The sequence below is a fragment of the Lucilia sericata genome, unplaced genomic scaffold (assembly GCF_015586225.1).
Source record: "Lucilia sericata isolate MDLA Ls3-8-SP2 unplaced genomic scaffold, ASM1558622v1 Contig000159F_arrow, whole genome shotgun sequence".
NCBI classification, from domain to species: domain Eukaryota; kingdom Metazoa; phylum Arthropoda; class Insecta; order Diptera; family Calliphoridae; genus Lucilia; species Lucilia sericata.
This window is the reverse complement of record NW_023994189.1, coordinates 151884-170984: the sequence shown is the minus strand read 5'-3', so window position 1 is coordinate 170984 and position 19101 is coordinate 151884. Positions and strand designations below refer to the sequence as shown.

The 19101-nt window shown below is 30.3% G+C and overlaps 1 protein-coding gene, 1 long non-coding RNA gene and 1 pseudogene across 3 annotated transcripts; 2 read left to right on the top strand and 1 right to left on the bottom strand.

Moving 5' to 3' along the window:
- The first annotated feature begins 664 nt into the window (after positions 1-664).
- On the top strand, positions 665-1737 carry LOC119601377. Its single transcript, XR_005231219.1, has 2 exons — positions 665-905; positions 971-1737. It is a non-coding gene; the product is annotated as an uncharacterized LOC119601377 (long non-coding RNA).
- A 3543-nt stretch (positions 1738-5280) lies between these two features.
- Positions 5281-7180, bottom strand: LOC119601362 (annotated as a pseudogene).
- Positions 7181-10135: 2955 nt separating this feature from the next.
- LOC119601344 (kinesin-like protein Klp98A) lies at positions 10136-19101 on the top strand. Of its 2 annotated transcripts, XM_037952247.1 has the most exons (12): positions 10136-11215; positions 14161-14375; positions 14444-14927; positions 14987-15401; positions 15470-16225; positions 16293-16466; positions 16605-16727; positions 16926-17039; positions 17102-17289; positions 17491-18398; positions 18464-18639; positions 18703-19101. In XM_037952247.1, the coding sequence occupies exons 1-12, from the start codon at positions 11166-11168 to the stop codon at positions 18943-18945; spliced, it is 3846 nt and encodes a 1281-aa protein (XP_037808175.1). In that variant the 5' UTR covers positions 10136-11165; the 3' UTR covers positions 18946-19101. The 2 variants fall into 2 exon arrangements, with proteins under 2 accessions (XP_037808175.1, XP_037808176.1); XM_037952248.1 differs by lacking the exon at positions 16605-16727 and having other exon boundaries at positions 10138-11215.

Sequence of the window (19101 nt, the reverse complement as noted above, 5' to 3'; positions counted from 1 at the left end):
AACAAAAACTGAGTAGTTTTCATACAAAATTTTAAAAATTGTTTTCTTTTCTTCTTTCTGAAACTTGAGAAAGTCGAAGCAATTCGATGAAAGTCGTTTAAAGTAAATTTTTTGTTAAAAATCTCCAAACGGTTTGAAATTTTAAAATAAGTTGGGATTTTAAAAACTTTAAAATTGTAAAAATTTTAAATAAGACAATAAAGTCATTCAAAGTCATATTTTTCTTTTTTGTCACAGAATAATTAATATTAATAGTTGTGTTTTGTTGCTAACGTTCAAAGGCAATTTCATATAAATTTAAAATTTATAAACGTTAGGAGTTAACGTGTAAAATTATACAAGTTAATTTTAACGTCGATAAAAGTGCTACCAATTCAAAAATAAAAATACAAATATTAATGTGTTTATGTCAAACAATAAAAAAATATTTTAAAATAAAATTTAAATCAAAAAAAAATATCAAATAAAAAAACCTTTTTTAAGAAAATGTAAATAATTTCAAGATTTAGCAGATTTCTTCTGTGGAGTGATGCCAAGTCAGGTAATGTTCGTTTTGTTGCTAACTTTAAGCGTTAACACTCATTGATAGCAACAAAACACAACTAATAATAATTTAATAGAAATGCACTTAAAATATATCTCCATCCCTGCATTACAACATCTGGCAACTTCTTTTAGTACCAAAAAAATATTTAAACTTGGTAGAACTTTTTTAATTGTTCTACAACAAATTAAATTTATTTTATATTTATATTTTTAAAATCTTGGAAAATATACTTTCCAAGCATATGTTCTTGTCAGAGGCGGCACTCTAGTGTTTTTGCCTTCAATTTCCATGCAAGCTAGACAAGATTTGGCCAATAAATGTTGATGGAAAGTGGGTTTTAACGACATTACCACAAAATGTAATTATAGTTTAGTTTTTTATATTGTTATGTATAACGTAAATAGTGAAATTTTTTTCCTACAGCTATAAGGAGCGTTTGGAATATGTAATGCTGACCTATCGTTTCTATACATTTTCTTAACTCAAAGAGTTTACGAGTTTCAAAGAACGTTTAACGAACAGTTTACATTACGTAGCAATTTCTGTAGAGGCTCAATTGTGTTATTTTGTCATGTTTTTTGTTGCTGCGCTTAATCGCCTCTTTTGTTGTTCACTTCCATTCAATATTAATTGCTAAACATTATCGAGCCGCTGCTTACAATGCCAAGGAATGTCAAAATTCGATTTCCACACCTGCCGAAGAAATCGCCGTTAATGAATCGTTGTGTGATTCATGACCACTTTAGTGTGGGCGATACCAATTTCGCTGCAATGTAAAGTGGTCAGTGATAATGTAGTGGCCGTGGTTAATTTGTGCGAAGCGACCATTAAAGGAAGTGACGAAGTCACCGAGGATGGTTTGTGGCAAAGACGTGAATGGAATTTATAGTAATTTTTTTATGAAGATTGTGTTTTTTTTTTTTCATTTATAGTTTTAAATATTTTCTAAATTTTATATAAAATTTACTGTCCTTACTTTTTTGATTTATTTAATAATTAATTTTCAAGTAAATTAAGTAAAAACAAGTTTAATTACAATGAAATTATAAAAATAATTACAAAAGATAAAACTGAACATTTAAAAAGAACTTTTAATAACGTTTTCTTTCAACCATTCATTGTTATTTATTTTGATCCTGATTTGTATACATAAATACAATACTATTATTTCCAAGTATTACCGAAAAAAAGTGTTTGTATTTATATACCTACATACAGTGTCTCTCATAATTATTCGAATTTGGGTAAACTATAAAAAGAAACCAAATATAATAATATATTTTGTGTGCAAAATAAATAAATTAATTTGTTATATTGTCTAGATAGTCCTTATGTTTGATATCACGCTTTTTAAAACTTGAAAAATTTGCATTGACTTAAATTAATTGTGGATTTTTTAAAAAAGTCCATGAAATTGCCTCTCAAAAGTATACAAATTTTTCCTGTATTTCATATTTGATCATATTATACGCAACACAAATTTTAGAATCGAATGGTTTTTATGCGTAATATTGTTTTAAGGGGTTACTATCCACGGAAAGGATATATTTTTGGCCCATTTGGTCCACAATTTTGGGGAATTTGTACCTTTCTTCAAGTAATATCATTAAAATGGCGATTTTTGGCCATAATTGTAAATTTTTCTCCTTATTTCCAGAGATAAAACAAAAATTTGATATTGGGACTTAAAAGACCCCTTGGGGTATCTAAAAATAATATTTTTTGTTACAAGAATCTGTATTTAAACGTTCCAAGATAAATTATTCGGATCATTCTTCTGTCGCTAATTCAATATATTGGAACTTAAGTCCATTTTTATAATACTAGGATCAACTATTTTCGGGAAAAGTTTTCTGGTATATATTCTTTTAGATATCAGCTTTTATACATTTTAAGTTTTCAATGTGTTGTGGAAGTGTACAACTCCAAAACATGCCTCGAAGAAACACCATTCAAAATAGTAAAATCATTATTTTTATATACCAATGGCCTCCATGCTGCACGGCACGATATCATTATGATCTAACTCAAAAATGTTGATATGTGTTTAAATAGTATTTATTATGATCAAATTAAAACCAAAATTTTGGACTTACAGTGTTATTGTAACGGGCAACATAAGTGTGAAAGTTACGAGTAGTAAAAACTGAAATCTACTATATAGGATGACGTTTTGTTAAGGCATGTTTTGGGGTTGTATACCGCTATAATATATTGAAAATTTAAAATATATTAGTGCCAATATGTACATGAATATACACTAGACAACTTTGTCGGAAAATATCGTCCCTAGAGGTACGAAAAGGGACTTATGATCCAGATAATTCAATTAGAAACTGAAAAACGATACCAAAAATTCATCTTGGAACGTTTAAGTACAGATCCTTATAACAAAAAATATTATTTTTAGATACCTTATGGGTTCTATTAAATTCCAATATTAAATTTTGGTTTTATCTCTGGAAAAAGGGTGAAAACATTACAAATATAGCCAAAAATTGCCATTTTAATGATATTACATGAAAAGAGGGTACAAATCCCCCAAAATTGTGGACCAAATGGGTCAAAAATATATCCATGCGGTTGATAGTTACCCCTTAAAACAATATTAAGCATAAAACCATGCGATTCTAGAATTTGTGTATCGTATAATATGATGAAATACAGGAAAAATTCGCATACTTTTGTGAAGTAGTTTCATGGACTTTTTTAAAAAAAGCACAACTAATTTAAGTAAATGTAAAGTTTTCAAGTTTTAAGGGGCGTGATATCAAAACTAAGGACTATCTAGACAATATAACAAATTAATTTATTTATTTTTCACACAAAATATATTATTCAATTTGGTTTCTTTTCATAGTTTACCTAAATTCGAATACTTATGTATTTTGTTCTTGTGTATTTTGTTCTTGTTTTTTTGTGTATTTCGTTTCGTATGTTTGGATGTCTGTTGGTTTTACTGCCTTGTGTATTTTGTTTTTTGAGTGTTTATTTCGTTTAGCGTTGTTGTTGTTCATTTTGTTTTGCTATTGCTATAATAATGGCGTGTCGTCTAATAAGCTCACATTGTGGTTGTAAAAGTACCACCGTGAAATAAGGCCAACACGGCAGGTGTTCACGTAAAGCACTTCGAATTATGTATCTGTTGTCTTTCCGGCAACAGCAGTGAACTTATCCAGAAATATAGATTTCACCGTTCATCAGTCTTTTTATCAACACGATTTTGGATTTAAACCTCAGCCACCGCGTGCATCCGAAGGGACCTCTCCAATAACCGTGATGAGACAAAAATGGCAATACAGACGAGTAAGGGAACGTATATAGTCTAATCTATAGTGTAGTCTATAGTCTAGTCTATAGTTGTATAGTCTAATCTATAGTTTAGTCTATAGTCTAATCTAAAGTGTAGTCTATAGTCTAGTCCATAGTTTAGTCTATAGTCTAGTCCATAGTCTAGTCTATAGTCTAGTCCATAGTCTAGTCTATAGTCTAATCTATAGTCTAGTCTATAATCTAGTCTATTGTCTAATCTATAGTCTAGTCTATAGTCTAGAATATAGTCTAATCTATAGTGTAGTCTATAGTCTAGGCTAGTCTATAATCTAGTATATAGTCTAATCTATAGTGTAGTCTATAGTCTAGGCTAGTCTATAATCTAGTCTATAGTCTAGTATATAGTCTAATCTATAGTGTAGTCTATAGTCTAGTCTATAGTTGTATAGTCTAATCTATAGTTTAGTCTATAGTCTAATCTAAAGTGTAGTCTATAGTCTAGTCCATAGTTTAGTCTATAGTCTAGTCCATAGTCTAGTCTATAGTCTAGTCCATAGTCTAGTCTATAGTCTAATCTATAGTCTAGTCTATAATCTAGTCTATTGTCTAATCTATAGTCTAGTCTATAGTCTAGTATATAGTCTAATCTATAGTGTAGTCTATAGTCTAGGCTAGTCTATAATCTAGTCTATAGTCTAGTATATAGTCTAATCTATAGTGTAGTCTATAGTCTAGGCTAGTCTATAATCTAGTCTATAGTCTAGTATATAGTCTAATCTATAGTGTAGTCTATAGTCTAGTCTATAGTTGTATAGTCTAATCTATAGTTTAGTCTATAGTCTAATCTAAAGTGTAGTCTATAGTCTAGTCCATAGTTTAGTCTATAGTCTAGTCCATAGTCTAGTCTATAGTCTAGTCCATAGTCTAGTCTATAGCCTAATCTATAGACTAGACTATAGTCTAGTCTAAAATCTAGTCTATAGTCTAGTATATAGTCTAATCTATAGTGTAGTCTATAGTCTAATCTATAGTGTAGTCTATAGTCTAGGCTAGTCTATAATCTATTCTATAGTCTAGTATATAGTCTAATCAATAGTGTAGTCTATAGTCTAGTCTATAGTTGTATAGTCTAATCTATAGTCTAATCTAAAGTGTAGTCTATAGTCTAGTCCATAGTTTAGTCTATACTCTAGTCCATGGTCTAGTCTATAGTCTAGTCTATAGTCTAGTCCATAGTCTAGTCTATAGTCTAGTCTATAGACTAGACTATATTCTAGCGGAAAATTAGTTAAGTACTTTAAAACCTAAAAAGTACTTTTTTTGTTATAAGTACTATTTCAAAAAAATATTTGTAGTGGTTGTAGTTTATCCTTTCCTTAATGAATTCATAGTCTAATTATTGCACAACTTTACAATTGAATTTCAGATTACTTCATTATTATGTTTTTTTTTTTTGTCAATTTTTTAATATTAAAATAAATGCAATCTTTAATCACGCTTAAATTTAACTTTACATTGTAGATTAAGAAATATTAATGCAATTCACATCTTAGTACGACTTAATATAAATTTAAGAAGAAATTATATTTCATTTTGTATTTAACTTAATATTAACGAAGGGGAGGAGGTTGAGGTATAACAGCAAATAGAACCAGTCCATTTTCTGGCTAAGAAAACAAATGTACGCAACAAATTATACATCAATTTGAGACATTTTCTTAAGCATCAATTTGATACATTTTCTTAACATTGGGAGAAACAATGAATTTAGCTCCAGTGCAGGCGGTAATATCATCAACGGTAAGACCCTCAGCGATTTCAAGAAGAGTAAGACCAGCACCCTTTTCAACTTGGAAAACAGCCTGAAAACAAAAAAAATCAAAAATTAATACATAAATTTAAAAAAGCTTTAAATTGTTCGTTTTACCTTTTCGGTAATAATTAAATCAACAACATTTTTGCCGGTCAAAGGCAAAGAGCAGGAGTCCAAAATTTTGGGAGAACCATCACGGGCATTGTGTTCCATTGTAACAACCACTTTAGTACCGGGAGCAGCTACCAAATCCATAGCACCACCCGTACCCTTAACAAGTTTACCCTGAAATTCCAAATTGATTTTTAATATATTCCACAAAATTTTAAAACTTACGGGAATCATCCAATTTGCCACTAGTAGCCAACACTTGCATAGCACCCAAAACAGTCAAATCCATATGACCACCACGGATCATGGCAAAACTGTCATCGGAACCAAAGAAAGAAGCACCAGGTACGACGGTAACAGTTTCCTTACCAGCATTAATCAAATCAGGATCAACTTTATCCTTAGTGGGGAAGGTACCCAAACCCAAAATACCATTTTCCGATTGCAACATAACATTCATGCCCTTAGGGATGTAGTTGGAGGCGAGTACGGGCATACCAATACCCAAATTGGCATACATACCATCACGGAACTCCATGGCAACGCGTTTAGCAATACGTTCACGTACGGCCTGGGCTGGTGTGGGAGCCGATTTCTTGGTAGAGTCAGTCTCAGTAATGCGTACCTTTTCGATACGTTTCTCATAGTTGGTACCCTTGAAGATACGCTTAACATAGATGCGAGGAATATGGATTTCATGGGGATCAATAGCACCTATGGGCACAATTTCTTCGACCTCAACAATGGTGACTTTAGCAGCACGGCACATAGCGGCATTGAAGTTACGGGCAGCCTTATTGAAAACCGTAATAATTAATAATTTAAAATAAAGAATAATTCAATATTTCCTCTTTTATATAAAACTCACCCAAATTGCCATAGGGATCAGCCTTTTGAGCCTTGACAATAGCAAAATCAGCAAACATAGCCTCCTCCATGACATAGTTTCTGCCATTAAATTATTGTACTGGTTTTGGTTTGCTAGCAATTTCAACTTTACCATCTTTGCTGTATTTAATTGGAGCTCCACCTGTTTGGATAAGAGTACAATAACCGGTGGGTGTAAAGAAGGCGGGTACACCAGCAACAGCGGCTCTAATTTTTTCAGCTAATGTACCTTGTGGTGTCAATTCTACAGCCAATTCACGGGATAAATATTGGTTGACCAATTCAGCACTTTCACCTACATACGAGAAAATCATCTTACCCAATTGGCGAGACTTCAAAGGCACTATCGTGTAAATCGTGCACTGCATCAGCGGCACTTTCATTGATTTTACCGTTAGCTGATTTACCACTGGTGGAATAGCAAGCTATTAGCTAAAAGAAACAAACACGTTCTTTTAATAATTACAATAAAAAAATCTTAAAGTAAATTCATCGGTAGGATCAGTAGTTGTGCCAAGTTGACATTTTTTTGTACTAAAAAGTTGCCATTTGCTAAGTACAGGGTTGGATAAGCTTTTCCTAAATTATCTTGGTTTGAATCTAAAAAGTCGACTTTTTCAAATTATTCGCATTTTCTTTATACTGTATTCACACCAAAATAAAAGATAGACATTGAGTTATAAAAATCTTTTAAAACTCTTTATTAATTTATTTATATGAAATAAATGAAATTTATAAATTTAAAATGTTAAAATATGAAAAATTCAAAAAGTAGTTTTTCACTTTTAGACGTTTTCTTTTACATATTAGTTTTCGACAAAATTTTGAATTTGTATGGGAAAACTAAATAAATTTTAGTAGTTTTTCAAACAAAAACTCAATAAAGCCAAAAACTACTAGCTTTTACTTAGTGTATAGGGCATATTAGTTTTTTAATTAAAAAGTAGATTTTTTGTTATAACAATTCCGCTAACGTTGTAATCAAATTGTATTTCAAATATTTCTATATTTTTAGACATTTTTATAAAAAAACAATTATTGCATTTGAGAATTTTATATTTACATTCCAAAATTTTCAAAAGTATTTTAGAAGTTTCCTTTTGTATTGCGGAAATTTCTATTTGTATTTTAGATTAATATTTTTTATATATTTAGAATTTATATACATTTTAGAAATTCTAGTTAAAATTTTAAAATGCAATTAGTAAATTTTGATATAAAATTAGATATTTCTAAAGTACAATTTTAATTTAAAATTGAAATAAATTAAAAATTTATGAAAATTGGAAAATTCAATTGAAAATTTTGGAGGAACAATTGAAATTTAACATTAAAATAAATTGGAAAATATGGGTACTAGAAATTTAAATATTTTTGTTAAATTTGTAGATATACGTTTAGAAATAAAAATTTATAAATACCGTATTCCAAAACAAAAAAATTAAAATACCTTTAATAAATTATTTTATAATATATCAAAAATAATTTCGTATATTGTTGTTTGAAATTGTTTTCATTTAATTCACTTCCCATCCTTGATGAGTGCATTTAAATATATAAGAATTTGGCAGCACTGCACATTCAGTCTGCAAAGAAAAGAAAATACTCATATTCTGCACAAAAAACTCAATTTCTGCAAATAATACTCATTTTCTGCACAAAAGAGTAATTTTCTCCCTCTCTCCCATAATCGAGTAAAAAAAGTTTGCCAGCCAGAGTTTGTTATCTTCTCGTGGCTATACATATATATATTCGGATAAATATATTAAAATGTTTAATTAGACTTTTATATTTGAATGCACCATCCATGGTATATTTAACAAGGTAGTCTCGTCGCTACAACAAATACAATAATACAAAAACAACAGGCATTTTGTTATTGTAAAATAGGCCAAACTGTCAAAAAAATGTGTGTGTGTAATAGAAAAACAATAAATAAACACAACAGAAATTTGCGATTTTTGTTTTAAAAATTTAAAATAAGAACTGAAAGAATAAGAAATGTCTTTATTTGCATCCATGTTTACGTAAATAAGTGTCCGGAATATTGAATATCGTAAAATTTAGCGTTCAGCTTTTGTGGTTGTTAATGCATTTTAACATCAAGTCATGATTTTTTAGATAAATGTAAGTAACAATTTCAGATAAAGCATAACAGAATGATAATTTTTCCATAATTTCTCTAAATTAGCTTCATCTGCATAACAAGTCTAAACAAAAATAGGTGAAAATTAAACTAATTCTAAAACTGTAGATAAGAATGTGAGTGCATCTGTTATCAAGCGTCCCTAAAACTTTTACAGAGGTATCGAACTTCGTTGATTAAATTGGTGGTTTATACAAAGGTCGCTTCTATATAGCTTTTACAGAACCAGTTCCTGGGATGCTCTTTAATTTAAAATTATCATCGCCAAACTAGAACAGATAAAAGTAGGTAAATTGCATGCGTGCTATGTTTGTGTGTCACACAAACATAGGTCACGTTAAGTCTTAACTCCGGGTACATAAAAGCAATGAGTGCCACATTGAAGTCACACACAATATTATTATTCTCCAATCTTCATTATTTTAAATTAATTTAATTGAATTAATAAAAAATATAAAACTTAAATTTATTTTTTTACAATATTTCACAATTATTTTGAAAGATTTTTCAAATTCAAATAATTTTAAAATTTTCCATAGTAACGTAAACAAACATTTTGACAAATTGGCCTTAAGCAGCTGATAATCAGCTGTGCTGATGAGTATACCTTCTTAATCTACCTTGGCACCATCCTTTAAAAGTATTATCTTTTAAGTAACTCATTTGTTTACTTCATAGTCTTAAGGTCCCAAATTTCAAACAGAATCCATTCCGTATTAGAATGAATTCAATCAAATAATCATAATCACTTCAATTTTCAAAATAAAAAATGTGAAAACAAAACTTTTATTCAATCTATTCCAAACTGAATAGTGGAAAAACTTTCTTTCAATTTGTAATAATTTGAATTAATATTTATCATTCAGACAGAATTGGTTAAAGAATATGGAAATGGTTGAAAAATATTAAATTTAAATAAATTTAAATAAAATTAATTCTTTGGAAAGTTTTTTTTACAAATTCCGTTATTTAATTGTTTACACTGTACCACATCAGACCTGCCTTATCGGTAATAGTTGATTTTTTAGTACTTTATGTTTACATTCATTTTGATACGTTGTACAACTACTGTTCACATTAAGCTGTCATTATTTATTTCTCTTACAGAGATGGAAACGTTTATAAAAAATAATCTCTGTATATTAATTATAAATATAATTATATAAATAATTAAATTGCCTAAATATTTAACTAAATATAGAAATATTTAAATATTAAACAAAAAATTTTTGTATTTTTATAATGAAATTAAATTTCTATTTTAACATTTTTGTTGATAACTTTTAACAATTAATATACTCCAGCTCTGACCCCTATGATGTCAACATTAGTCAGTCATTAAACTGAAAAAGGAAATAGTAGAGAGAGTGTTTGCAAGTGTTTACATTGTTTATATATATTTTTCTCTGCCGTTTTCTTGTTATTCCTACAATTTTTATTATTATTTAACAATTTCATTTTTGATTTCTTAAACATATCAAAGAAAACAAAAAGCTTACCATAAAATCGTAAAAGAAACAAATGAAAAATGCGTAATAAAAAAACTATTTAATGAAAAGTTACAAATTATGGCGACGCCTCCTCATTAATGATTAATTTTGCAAAAAGTGAAGAAAAACGAAAAAAATAGAATTATAATTTGGTGATTGGATACGTCATACTAAAACAAAATGCTGGTTAATAGACAAACAAGTATATAATATACAAATTAGACCAACCATATAATAAAATACAAAACGATGTGAAAAAATTTATTAAAATCATCATCATGAATATAATAAAAATGTATACCATATTTAAAGAGAGAACTAAAAAAATTAAACAAATTTCTTTCTAAGCAGACTAAAAAAACAACAAAATACAAAAACTTGTTTTTTTCGACAATTTTTATTCCCATACGGAATGTATGTTTGTGTGCGAGTAATGTATAGACGTTACAGTTAAATTAAAGTGGTTGGTTTTTTTATTTAAGTGAAAGAAGTGAATGTATAAAATAAAAAAACAAAGTATAAAGTGAAGTGGCTTAAGTTCAAATTTCGTGAAAAAATTATTATGCCAATTATACTACAAAAAAAAAAAACAAATAAAAAGTCATAACAAAAGAGTAACAAACCAACAATATATAATACAAGACAAAGAAAACCAAGAAAGACCAACTAGGAAGTAACTAACTAAATCATTATTGTTGTTGTTGTCTTTTTTTAATTTTCAATTGTTTATGTTTTTGGTTTCTCATGTGTGGTGTTTCTCAGTACAATACACACCAACAACTTAAACCTCATCATCTTCGTCATCATTTGAACCATCAACCAACCTTAACGTAATCAACAAAAGGAACAACATAAAAGTTAAATAACAACAACAACAAGAAAAATAACACCAGCAAGATGTCATCATCGATTAAAGTTGCTGTCAGGGTTCGTCCCTTTAATGCAAGGTAAATAAAAACACAAATGACACATAAATAAAATCAATTTCATATTAATGAATGTACGGGAATTTGAATGTTTATTCAATAGGATTATGAAATCAATATAAAGATTTCTTTAAAGATAATGTGTATACAAAGTGGTCTAGTATATGTATTAAATAAAAACAACATAATAAAATCGTCAAAAATACAAATAAGAATTTTTACATACTATATAAATCAAACAAAGTCTATATTGCTTATTTTTTTTATCAAAAATGTCATAACTCAACATTTCTAAACTGAGTGATTATGTACCAATGTAGCTTATTTATTCAGCTGAATTTAAAAATTTGATTATAAAATAACATAATTCAGCTTCGGCATTATTCTGCTGATAATTTCAACAATTAGTTGATATATAATATTCTATTTTAAGAAAAATCAATTCAGCTAGCTTTCAATGCTATTCAGCTGAGTAAATTTATATAAAAAACAAGTAAATTATAATTTAAGAACATTTATTGACAGGAAATACAATTGTAATACCTTGGTTTTCTCATCAGTTAAGTAATTTTATTATTAATGTAAAAGCATATATTATGCCTGTACAAAAATGAATTCAGCTAGCTTTTATTGCTATTCAGCTGAGGAAATTTCAAGTAAATTATGATATGAGAACTTTTTTATTAAGTTATATAATTCAGCTGGTCCATTTTGCTATCCTTCTGAGTAAAATTTTTCAAATTTAAAAAAATCATGTTATATCTGCTGGCTTATATTTTTATTCAGCAGAGTAAATTTCAAGTATAATGTAATATAAGATCATTTATTAGCAAGTAACACCATTTAGCTGCCTTATTTTGTTATTCAGCAAATTAATTTTCATTTTAAATATAAAAAATAAGTACCATGCTTTAAGATAAATCAATTCAGCTAGCTTTTATTACTATTCAGCTGGGAAAATTTCAAGTAAATTAAAATATTACAACTTTTATTATTAAATAATGTAATTCAGCTAGTTCAGTTTGCTATTCAGCTAAGTGATTTTCTTGAAATATCAAAAAATTCATTGTCATTTCTAAATAAATTCAACTTGTATTCTGTTTTTAGCGAAAACAAGTTATATTTTAATATTGCAATTTCCTAAATAAGTAGAAAATTGATTTATTGGTGTTTGTAACTTGCAAAAAGTTTATTTGTGTAAAAATATATTGGGCTTTAAAATGATAATAGTGTTTAGTTTTTGCAATAAAATGTTAGTAATTAAAGCCGTGTCATAAATAACTATCATATACAATTTTAATAATAATTATTATCATATGTGTAATGAAAATTAAAAAGTAATTGTTTATAATAAAAATGACGGAAAAAGTATAATTTGTTAAACAAAGAGATAACAACTGAATTAAGAGGGCTTCAAATCTATTTTCGACAAAAATTTCCTAAATAGTGAAAATTCGATTACAAATTACTTAATTCTTTGAAACATCTAAAAAAATTGAAAACATTTTAACGATATATTGTCAGTTTTTTTTACAAACATTATTTTAACCGGCCGGTGTTTGAATTCGCAAAATTGTCTTTAATTGATATTAAGATTTTAAACCGTTTATTAATAACCATCACAAGTTATTCTCAATTTTTTATATTTTTAAAAAGTAGAACATATTTCTTTTTTCTTTATTAAAAAAATGCATTAATTTTATTTAATCCTACTTTTCATAAGTGTGGCGGCATAATTTGATAAGTGATTTAAATTAGGGTGGTTGGTTACCGTAACAACACAAACGGTCAAAAGGCATTGATAATGAATTTTCGAAAAGTGTTGCTAACTTTTAAACAAAAAAAGCTGCAATTCATATAAACATAAGCATTGCGGTTGAATATATCGGAGTGTTGCTAGTTCAGATTAATTTCAGTTGTAGTTCAGTGTTTCAATGATTCTGTTTCAGTTCTATTCAATATCTAGTTCAGTTGTAGTTCAGTTCTAGTTCAGTTCTAGTTCAGTTCTAGTTCAGTTCTAGTTCAGTTCTAGTTAAGTTCTAATTCAGTTCTAATTCAGTTCTAGTTCAGTTCTAGTTCAGTTCTAGTTCAATTCTAGTTCAGTTCTAGTTCAGTTCTAGTTCAGTTCTAGTTCAGTTCTAGTTCAGTTCTAGTTCAGTTCTAGTTCAGTTCTAGTCAGTTCTAGTTAGTTCTAGTTCAGTTCTAGTTCAGTTCTAGTTCAGTTCTAGTTCAGTTCTAGTTCAGTTCTAGTTCAGTTCTAGTTCAGTTCTAGTTCAGTTCTAGTTCAGTTCTAGTTCAGTTCTAGTTCAGTTCTAGTTCAGTTCTAGTTCAGTTCTAGTTCAGTTCTAGTTCAGTTCTAGTTCAGTTCTAGTTCAGTTCTAGTTCAGTTCTAGTTCAGTTCTAGTTCAGTTCTAGTTCAGTTCTAGTTCAGTTCTAGTTCAGTTCTAGTTCAGTTCTAGTTCAGTTCTAGTTCAGTTCTAGTTCAGTTCTAGTTCAGTTCTAGTTCAGTTCTAGTTCAGTTCTAGTTCAGTTCTAGTTCAGTTCTAGTTCAGTTCTAGTTCAGTTCTAGTTCAGTTCTAGTTCAGTTCTAGTTCAGTTCTAGTTCAGTTCTAGTTCAGTTCTAGTTCTAGTTCAGTTCTAGTTCAGTTCTAGTTCAGTTCTAGTTCAGTTCTAGTTCAGTTCTAGTTCAGTTCTAGTTCAGTTCTAGTTCAGTTCTAGTTCAGTTCTAGTTCAGTTCTAGTTCAGTTCTAGTTCAGTTCTAGTTCAGTTCTAGTCTAGTTCAGTTCTAGTTCAGTTCTAGTTCAGTTCTAGTTCAGTTCTAGTTCAGTTCTAGTTCAGTTTTAGTTCAATTCTACTTCTTTTCACTAAATGTGAAATTTTTCACTAAAAAATATTATTTTTGAAAAAATTTCCAAAATTATTTAAACATTTTATAAAAAAAAATTAAACGACTTTTTTACTTACAGGGAAGTGGATATGGATGCTCAGTGTATTGTGGAAATGGAAAGTAAAAAAACTCGTTTGCTCAAGCCAAAAGTACAATCAATGCGTGATACACAGTTTCATGATTTTACATTCGATTACTCCTATTGGTCATTTGACAAAGAAGACAAACACTTTGCCACACAACAACAAGTCTACAGTGACTTGGGTACAGATGTTATTGATTGTGCCTTTGAAGGTCAGTAGAAAAGAAACTTATAATTTAATTTAAAGGAAATGCAATAAATCATACTATTGTTTATTTAGGTTACAATGCTTGCGTGTTTGCTTACGGCCAAACAGGCTCCGGTAAAACATTTACTATGATGGGCACCAGTGATAACCCTGGCCTTATACCACGTATTTGTTCGGAACTTTTTGCTCGCATGCGTGTTGGCCAGGAGTCGGGCACCAGTTATAAAACACATGCCAGTTATTTGGAAATTTATAATGAACGTGTTAAAGATTTACTGGGTCCTCAGTCTAGTGGTCATGGTCTGAGAGTTAGAGAACATCGCACTTTGGGTCCATATGTTGAGAATTTATCACAACATTCTGTAGCTGATTTCGAGGAAATTCAAGAGTGTATAGCTCGTGGTAATGTACAACGCACAACGGCCAGTACAAATATGAATGATACCAGTAGTAGAAGTCATGCCATATTTACCATAACATTTGTGCAAGCGGGCTTTATGAATGATATGCCTAGTGAGACAGTATCGAAAATACATTTAGTGGATTTGGCAGGAAGGTAAGTGGAATATATTAGAAAATAATTTGTATTTTATTATTAATTTTATGTTAAAATAGTGAACGAGCTAATGCCACGGGCGCCACTGGACAACGTTTAAAAGAGGGAGCCCATATTAACAAATCATTGGTTACTTTGGGCAGTGTTATTTCGGCCTTGGCAGAACAAAGCAATTCCTCGGGATTAAATACCACGGGTGGCAATTCAAAACGTGTTTTATATATACCCTATCGTGATTCCATTCTCACCTGGTTGCTGAAAGACAGTTTGGGAGGCAATAGTAAAACTATTATGATAGCTGCTCTTTCGCCGGCCGATTGTAATTACAGTGAAACCTTAAGTACTTTGCGTTATGCCAACCGCGCTAAGAATATCATCAATAAACCAACAATCAATGAAGATCCTAATGTTAAACTTATACGTGAATTGCGTGATGAAATCAATAAACTGAAATCCATGTTAAATGGAGATGTGGTAAGTATTTATATTAAAAACGGATTGATAAGGTATTAGTATTAAATTGTATGAATATTTCTACACAGCATGCCCTGCAGCCTTCTCTTAAAATGTTGGAAGATTTACAAAAGAAAGAGGCTCAGGAGAAACATCTTACCGAAGAATGGACTGAAAAATGGAAGGAAGCTCAATCTATTTTACAAGAACAAAAAAGTTTGGGTTTACGCAAATCCGGTGTGGGTGTTGTATTGGACTCAGAAATGCCTCATCTTATTGGCATACATAATGATATAACTACCGGTGTTACTTTATACAGTTTAAAAGAGGGTGAAACCTCTATAGGTACCGAGGAGTCTGAAATACCACCTGATATAGAGTTAAGTGGTGATGGTATACGTCCTCAACATTGCAGTATTGTACTCAAGGATGGCATTTGCACTTTGCATCCCAAACCTTTGGCACAGTGTTGGCTTAATGCCAATCTTATAGATGAACCCACAAATATATCTCAGGGTGATATTATCCTCTTGGGACGCACCAATATTTTCCGTTTCAATAACCCTACTGAGGCAGCTAGACTACGTAAAGAATATAGTCGCTCCCAATTGGATATGTCTAGATTATCGTTGATTACTTCATCACGTGAAAATCTTTTAACATCCAGTTTTTGTTTGGATGATGAATCATCTTCTATGAGTAGTAGTTTGATTTCTTCTCCCTTCAAACGTAGTGATAAACAGTACTACCCTACAAAACCCATGTCACGTGATGATCCTGAGTTACAAGATGAAAATCGCAAAATTTTAGAGACCATAGAAAATGCTCTCAAACAATTAAATATTGTAAGTGAAGGGAAATAACTACTTATGAAGGGAGTCTTTAGTTTAAATCTTTTGTTTTTTTGTTTAGGAACGTGTTCAAATGCATGACCAGTACAAGATTAAAGTACAAAATTTAACTGAAGAACTTAAACGTTTAGAAAAAGAAGAGAAAAATAGTTTGGAGTTGTTGCGCTGTCGCGAAGAAGAACTAATGGCCAGAAAAGATATGTTACTTTGGGAGAAAAATAATGAAAAAGTACAGGTAAGTAATCTTAATCTGGAGTCTATTACAAATCAGTAGTGAGTTTTATGTACAAACTTTTTTATTGTTAAATGTTTTTGTTATTAGTTTAGCTATTTAATTGTTTTTTAATATGTTCTTGTTTTTGTGTCGTTTTAGACTGATATTGTGTGTAGACAGATCTCTGCTTTGCAAACCCAGCTCGACTCAAAAAAACGTGATTTTTCTGAGTATGTTGCCAAAGAGCTGCAAGAATTGCAAGATTGTGGCAAATTAGATGAGGTTTGTGTTGGATTTAATAACTTTAATTTTGTTAACTAAAAACTAAACTAATGAAAAATATGCTGAAAAATGGTCCTTTGGAATAACTACGAAACAAAGCAAAGTTGTTGAGCATAATATGTAGAACCGAAAGACCATATTTTTCTTTAGAACATTTGTACCATGTTTTCACGATAACTTAAATTACTTTTTCCTTAGATTGACATAAAAGTGGATCCTTCCGTCCCTTTGACCGACGATTTATTATTGCTCGCAGCCGATTCATTAGACTTATTTGCTTCACAATTTATTAAAGACACAGTTAAAAGAAATGTAAGTTCATTTTTTGAAATTAAAAGTTAATTCTTTTATTAAATACATATTAACATTTACAGAACGAAGACATACATCGTTTAGATGAACAGGTGGCTGAAAAGGAACGTATCTTAAAGGCCAGCACAACAAAAATCGCACAAGTTGATGAAAATCTATTACAAATCGAAGAACAATTGGAAAAGTTACGTTTGCAACGTTTACAAAAGGAAGCTGACTATGACAATGATTTACAAATGAAAAAAGAAAAGTGAGTTAAGAAAGACTTTGCAAATAATTTAGATTTTTTTCACAAAAACTAGTTTTTACTCTAAAACTCAGTTTTTGCAATTTAATTTTTACACTTAAATACTTTCTTTTACCCAAACCCGAGATTTTACATAAAATTCTAGATTTTAAACCAAAAACCCGAAAAACTTCTTAATATTTTTGTTTACATTCTGCTTTTCAGCTTAAAACTTAACCTCAACAAGAAATCCACAACCGATATGAATGTTCAGACCGAAAATGACATCTCATCGAGAACTGATACTTATGAAACTACCTGTGATACTTTTCATACAGCTCAAACGAATTGCTCCAATCTCAGTTCACCGACAATCGCAGAAGATGAAATAACGCCTCTGAGTAGTTGTACTCTGTCGTCGGGCGAAATTGACGATGTTGATGATATTAACGACGATGATGACGATACAATTTCCGATGGTATACGAAAATCAAAATCATCACCTTCCTCTTCAATGGCCACAAACACAGAAGACACCCAGTCGAGTTCGAAAAGTGGCAGCATAAGAAAAAACCTAAATGTACCCAATGCTGTAATGAGTGACAGTGGCGTGTGCTTGGATACGGTGGTGAAATCTTCCAATCTTAATAATTTGCACGACTTGACAACCTCTACAAATATGCCCCTAGATAATGATAATGCCTTAAATCATGCAGCATGCAATTCAGATGATGAGACAGCTTCATGTTCATCTTGTGAAATTAGTGCTAATTCTGATAGCGTGCAGACACACTGTCCCATGCACAGTTTACGACGTAAAATTGCTGCACAAAAAGCTTTAATTATGAAAAATCTCGAAATGAATGTCAACAAAACAATGTTGGATGAACAGATAGCCGAGTTGCAAGAGTTGCAAAAACGTTATGTTAAAATTGAAAAGCATATGTTAGAAACGGGACAACATACAATGGATGAACATCAACTATGTTGTCAAACGAATGCAGAAGAACTAGAGTATGACAATGAAGAGGGAGTGGAAACAGCATCCCGCTATAGAGATATAACATCTTCCATGGAGAGTTCTAGTTATATGTCAAATATGACACGTTCTTGGCCTTCAGTTAGAGATTTTTGTAAGTTTTAGGAAATGATAAAATGTGTGCATTTTTTAAAAGTGTTGTTGTTATTTTTTTTTTAGCGGAAACTGAACATGTTATTACTATACCTACCTTTGTGATACGGGGAGCTGGTAAACAGACACATTATGAATATGAAATACGCATAATTTTGCCCGATGGTAAATTGAATATAATGCGTCGTTATAGCCGCTTTAGAGAGTTGCATATGAGTATGAAGAATACCTATGGAGCCAAGGTATTATATATATACTAATAGTGAGAATTTCTTTTCTTTAAAAATTTTATGTTTTCCTCTTAGATTGCCGCTTTACCCTTTCCACGACGTGAACTATTCTCCTCAAATAGTGAAACTGTAGCTAAGCATCGCAGGCGTTTGCTTGAATTATATTTGCGCAGGCTATTTGTAGTCTGCTCACGCATACCACAGAGTCCCATCTATGAAGGAGCCGGTGGTCCCGGCCTTACCAGAGCCTCTTTGGCTCAATTTTCGCCTTTCTTCAAGAAGGGCCTTTTCGAGAACGGCAGGCACGGGACGGGATAATAGTTACCCTACTGCTAAATTATCTCCTACCTACAGTGTGTCTTTTAATATATTTTTATTATTTATTAAGTTATATGTCACAATCATGATGATAAATGTTAAACAACTTTACCCCTCAAAGGCGTTCGTTCAACAGGAGTTTTCCCTAATCAAAAT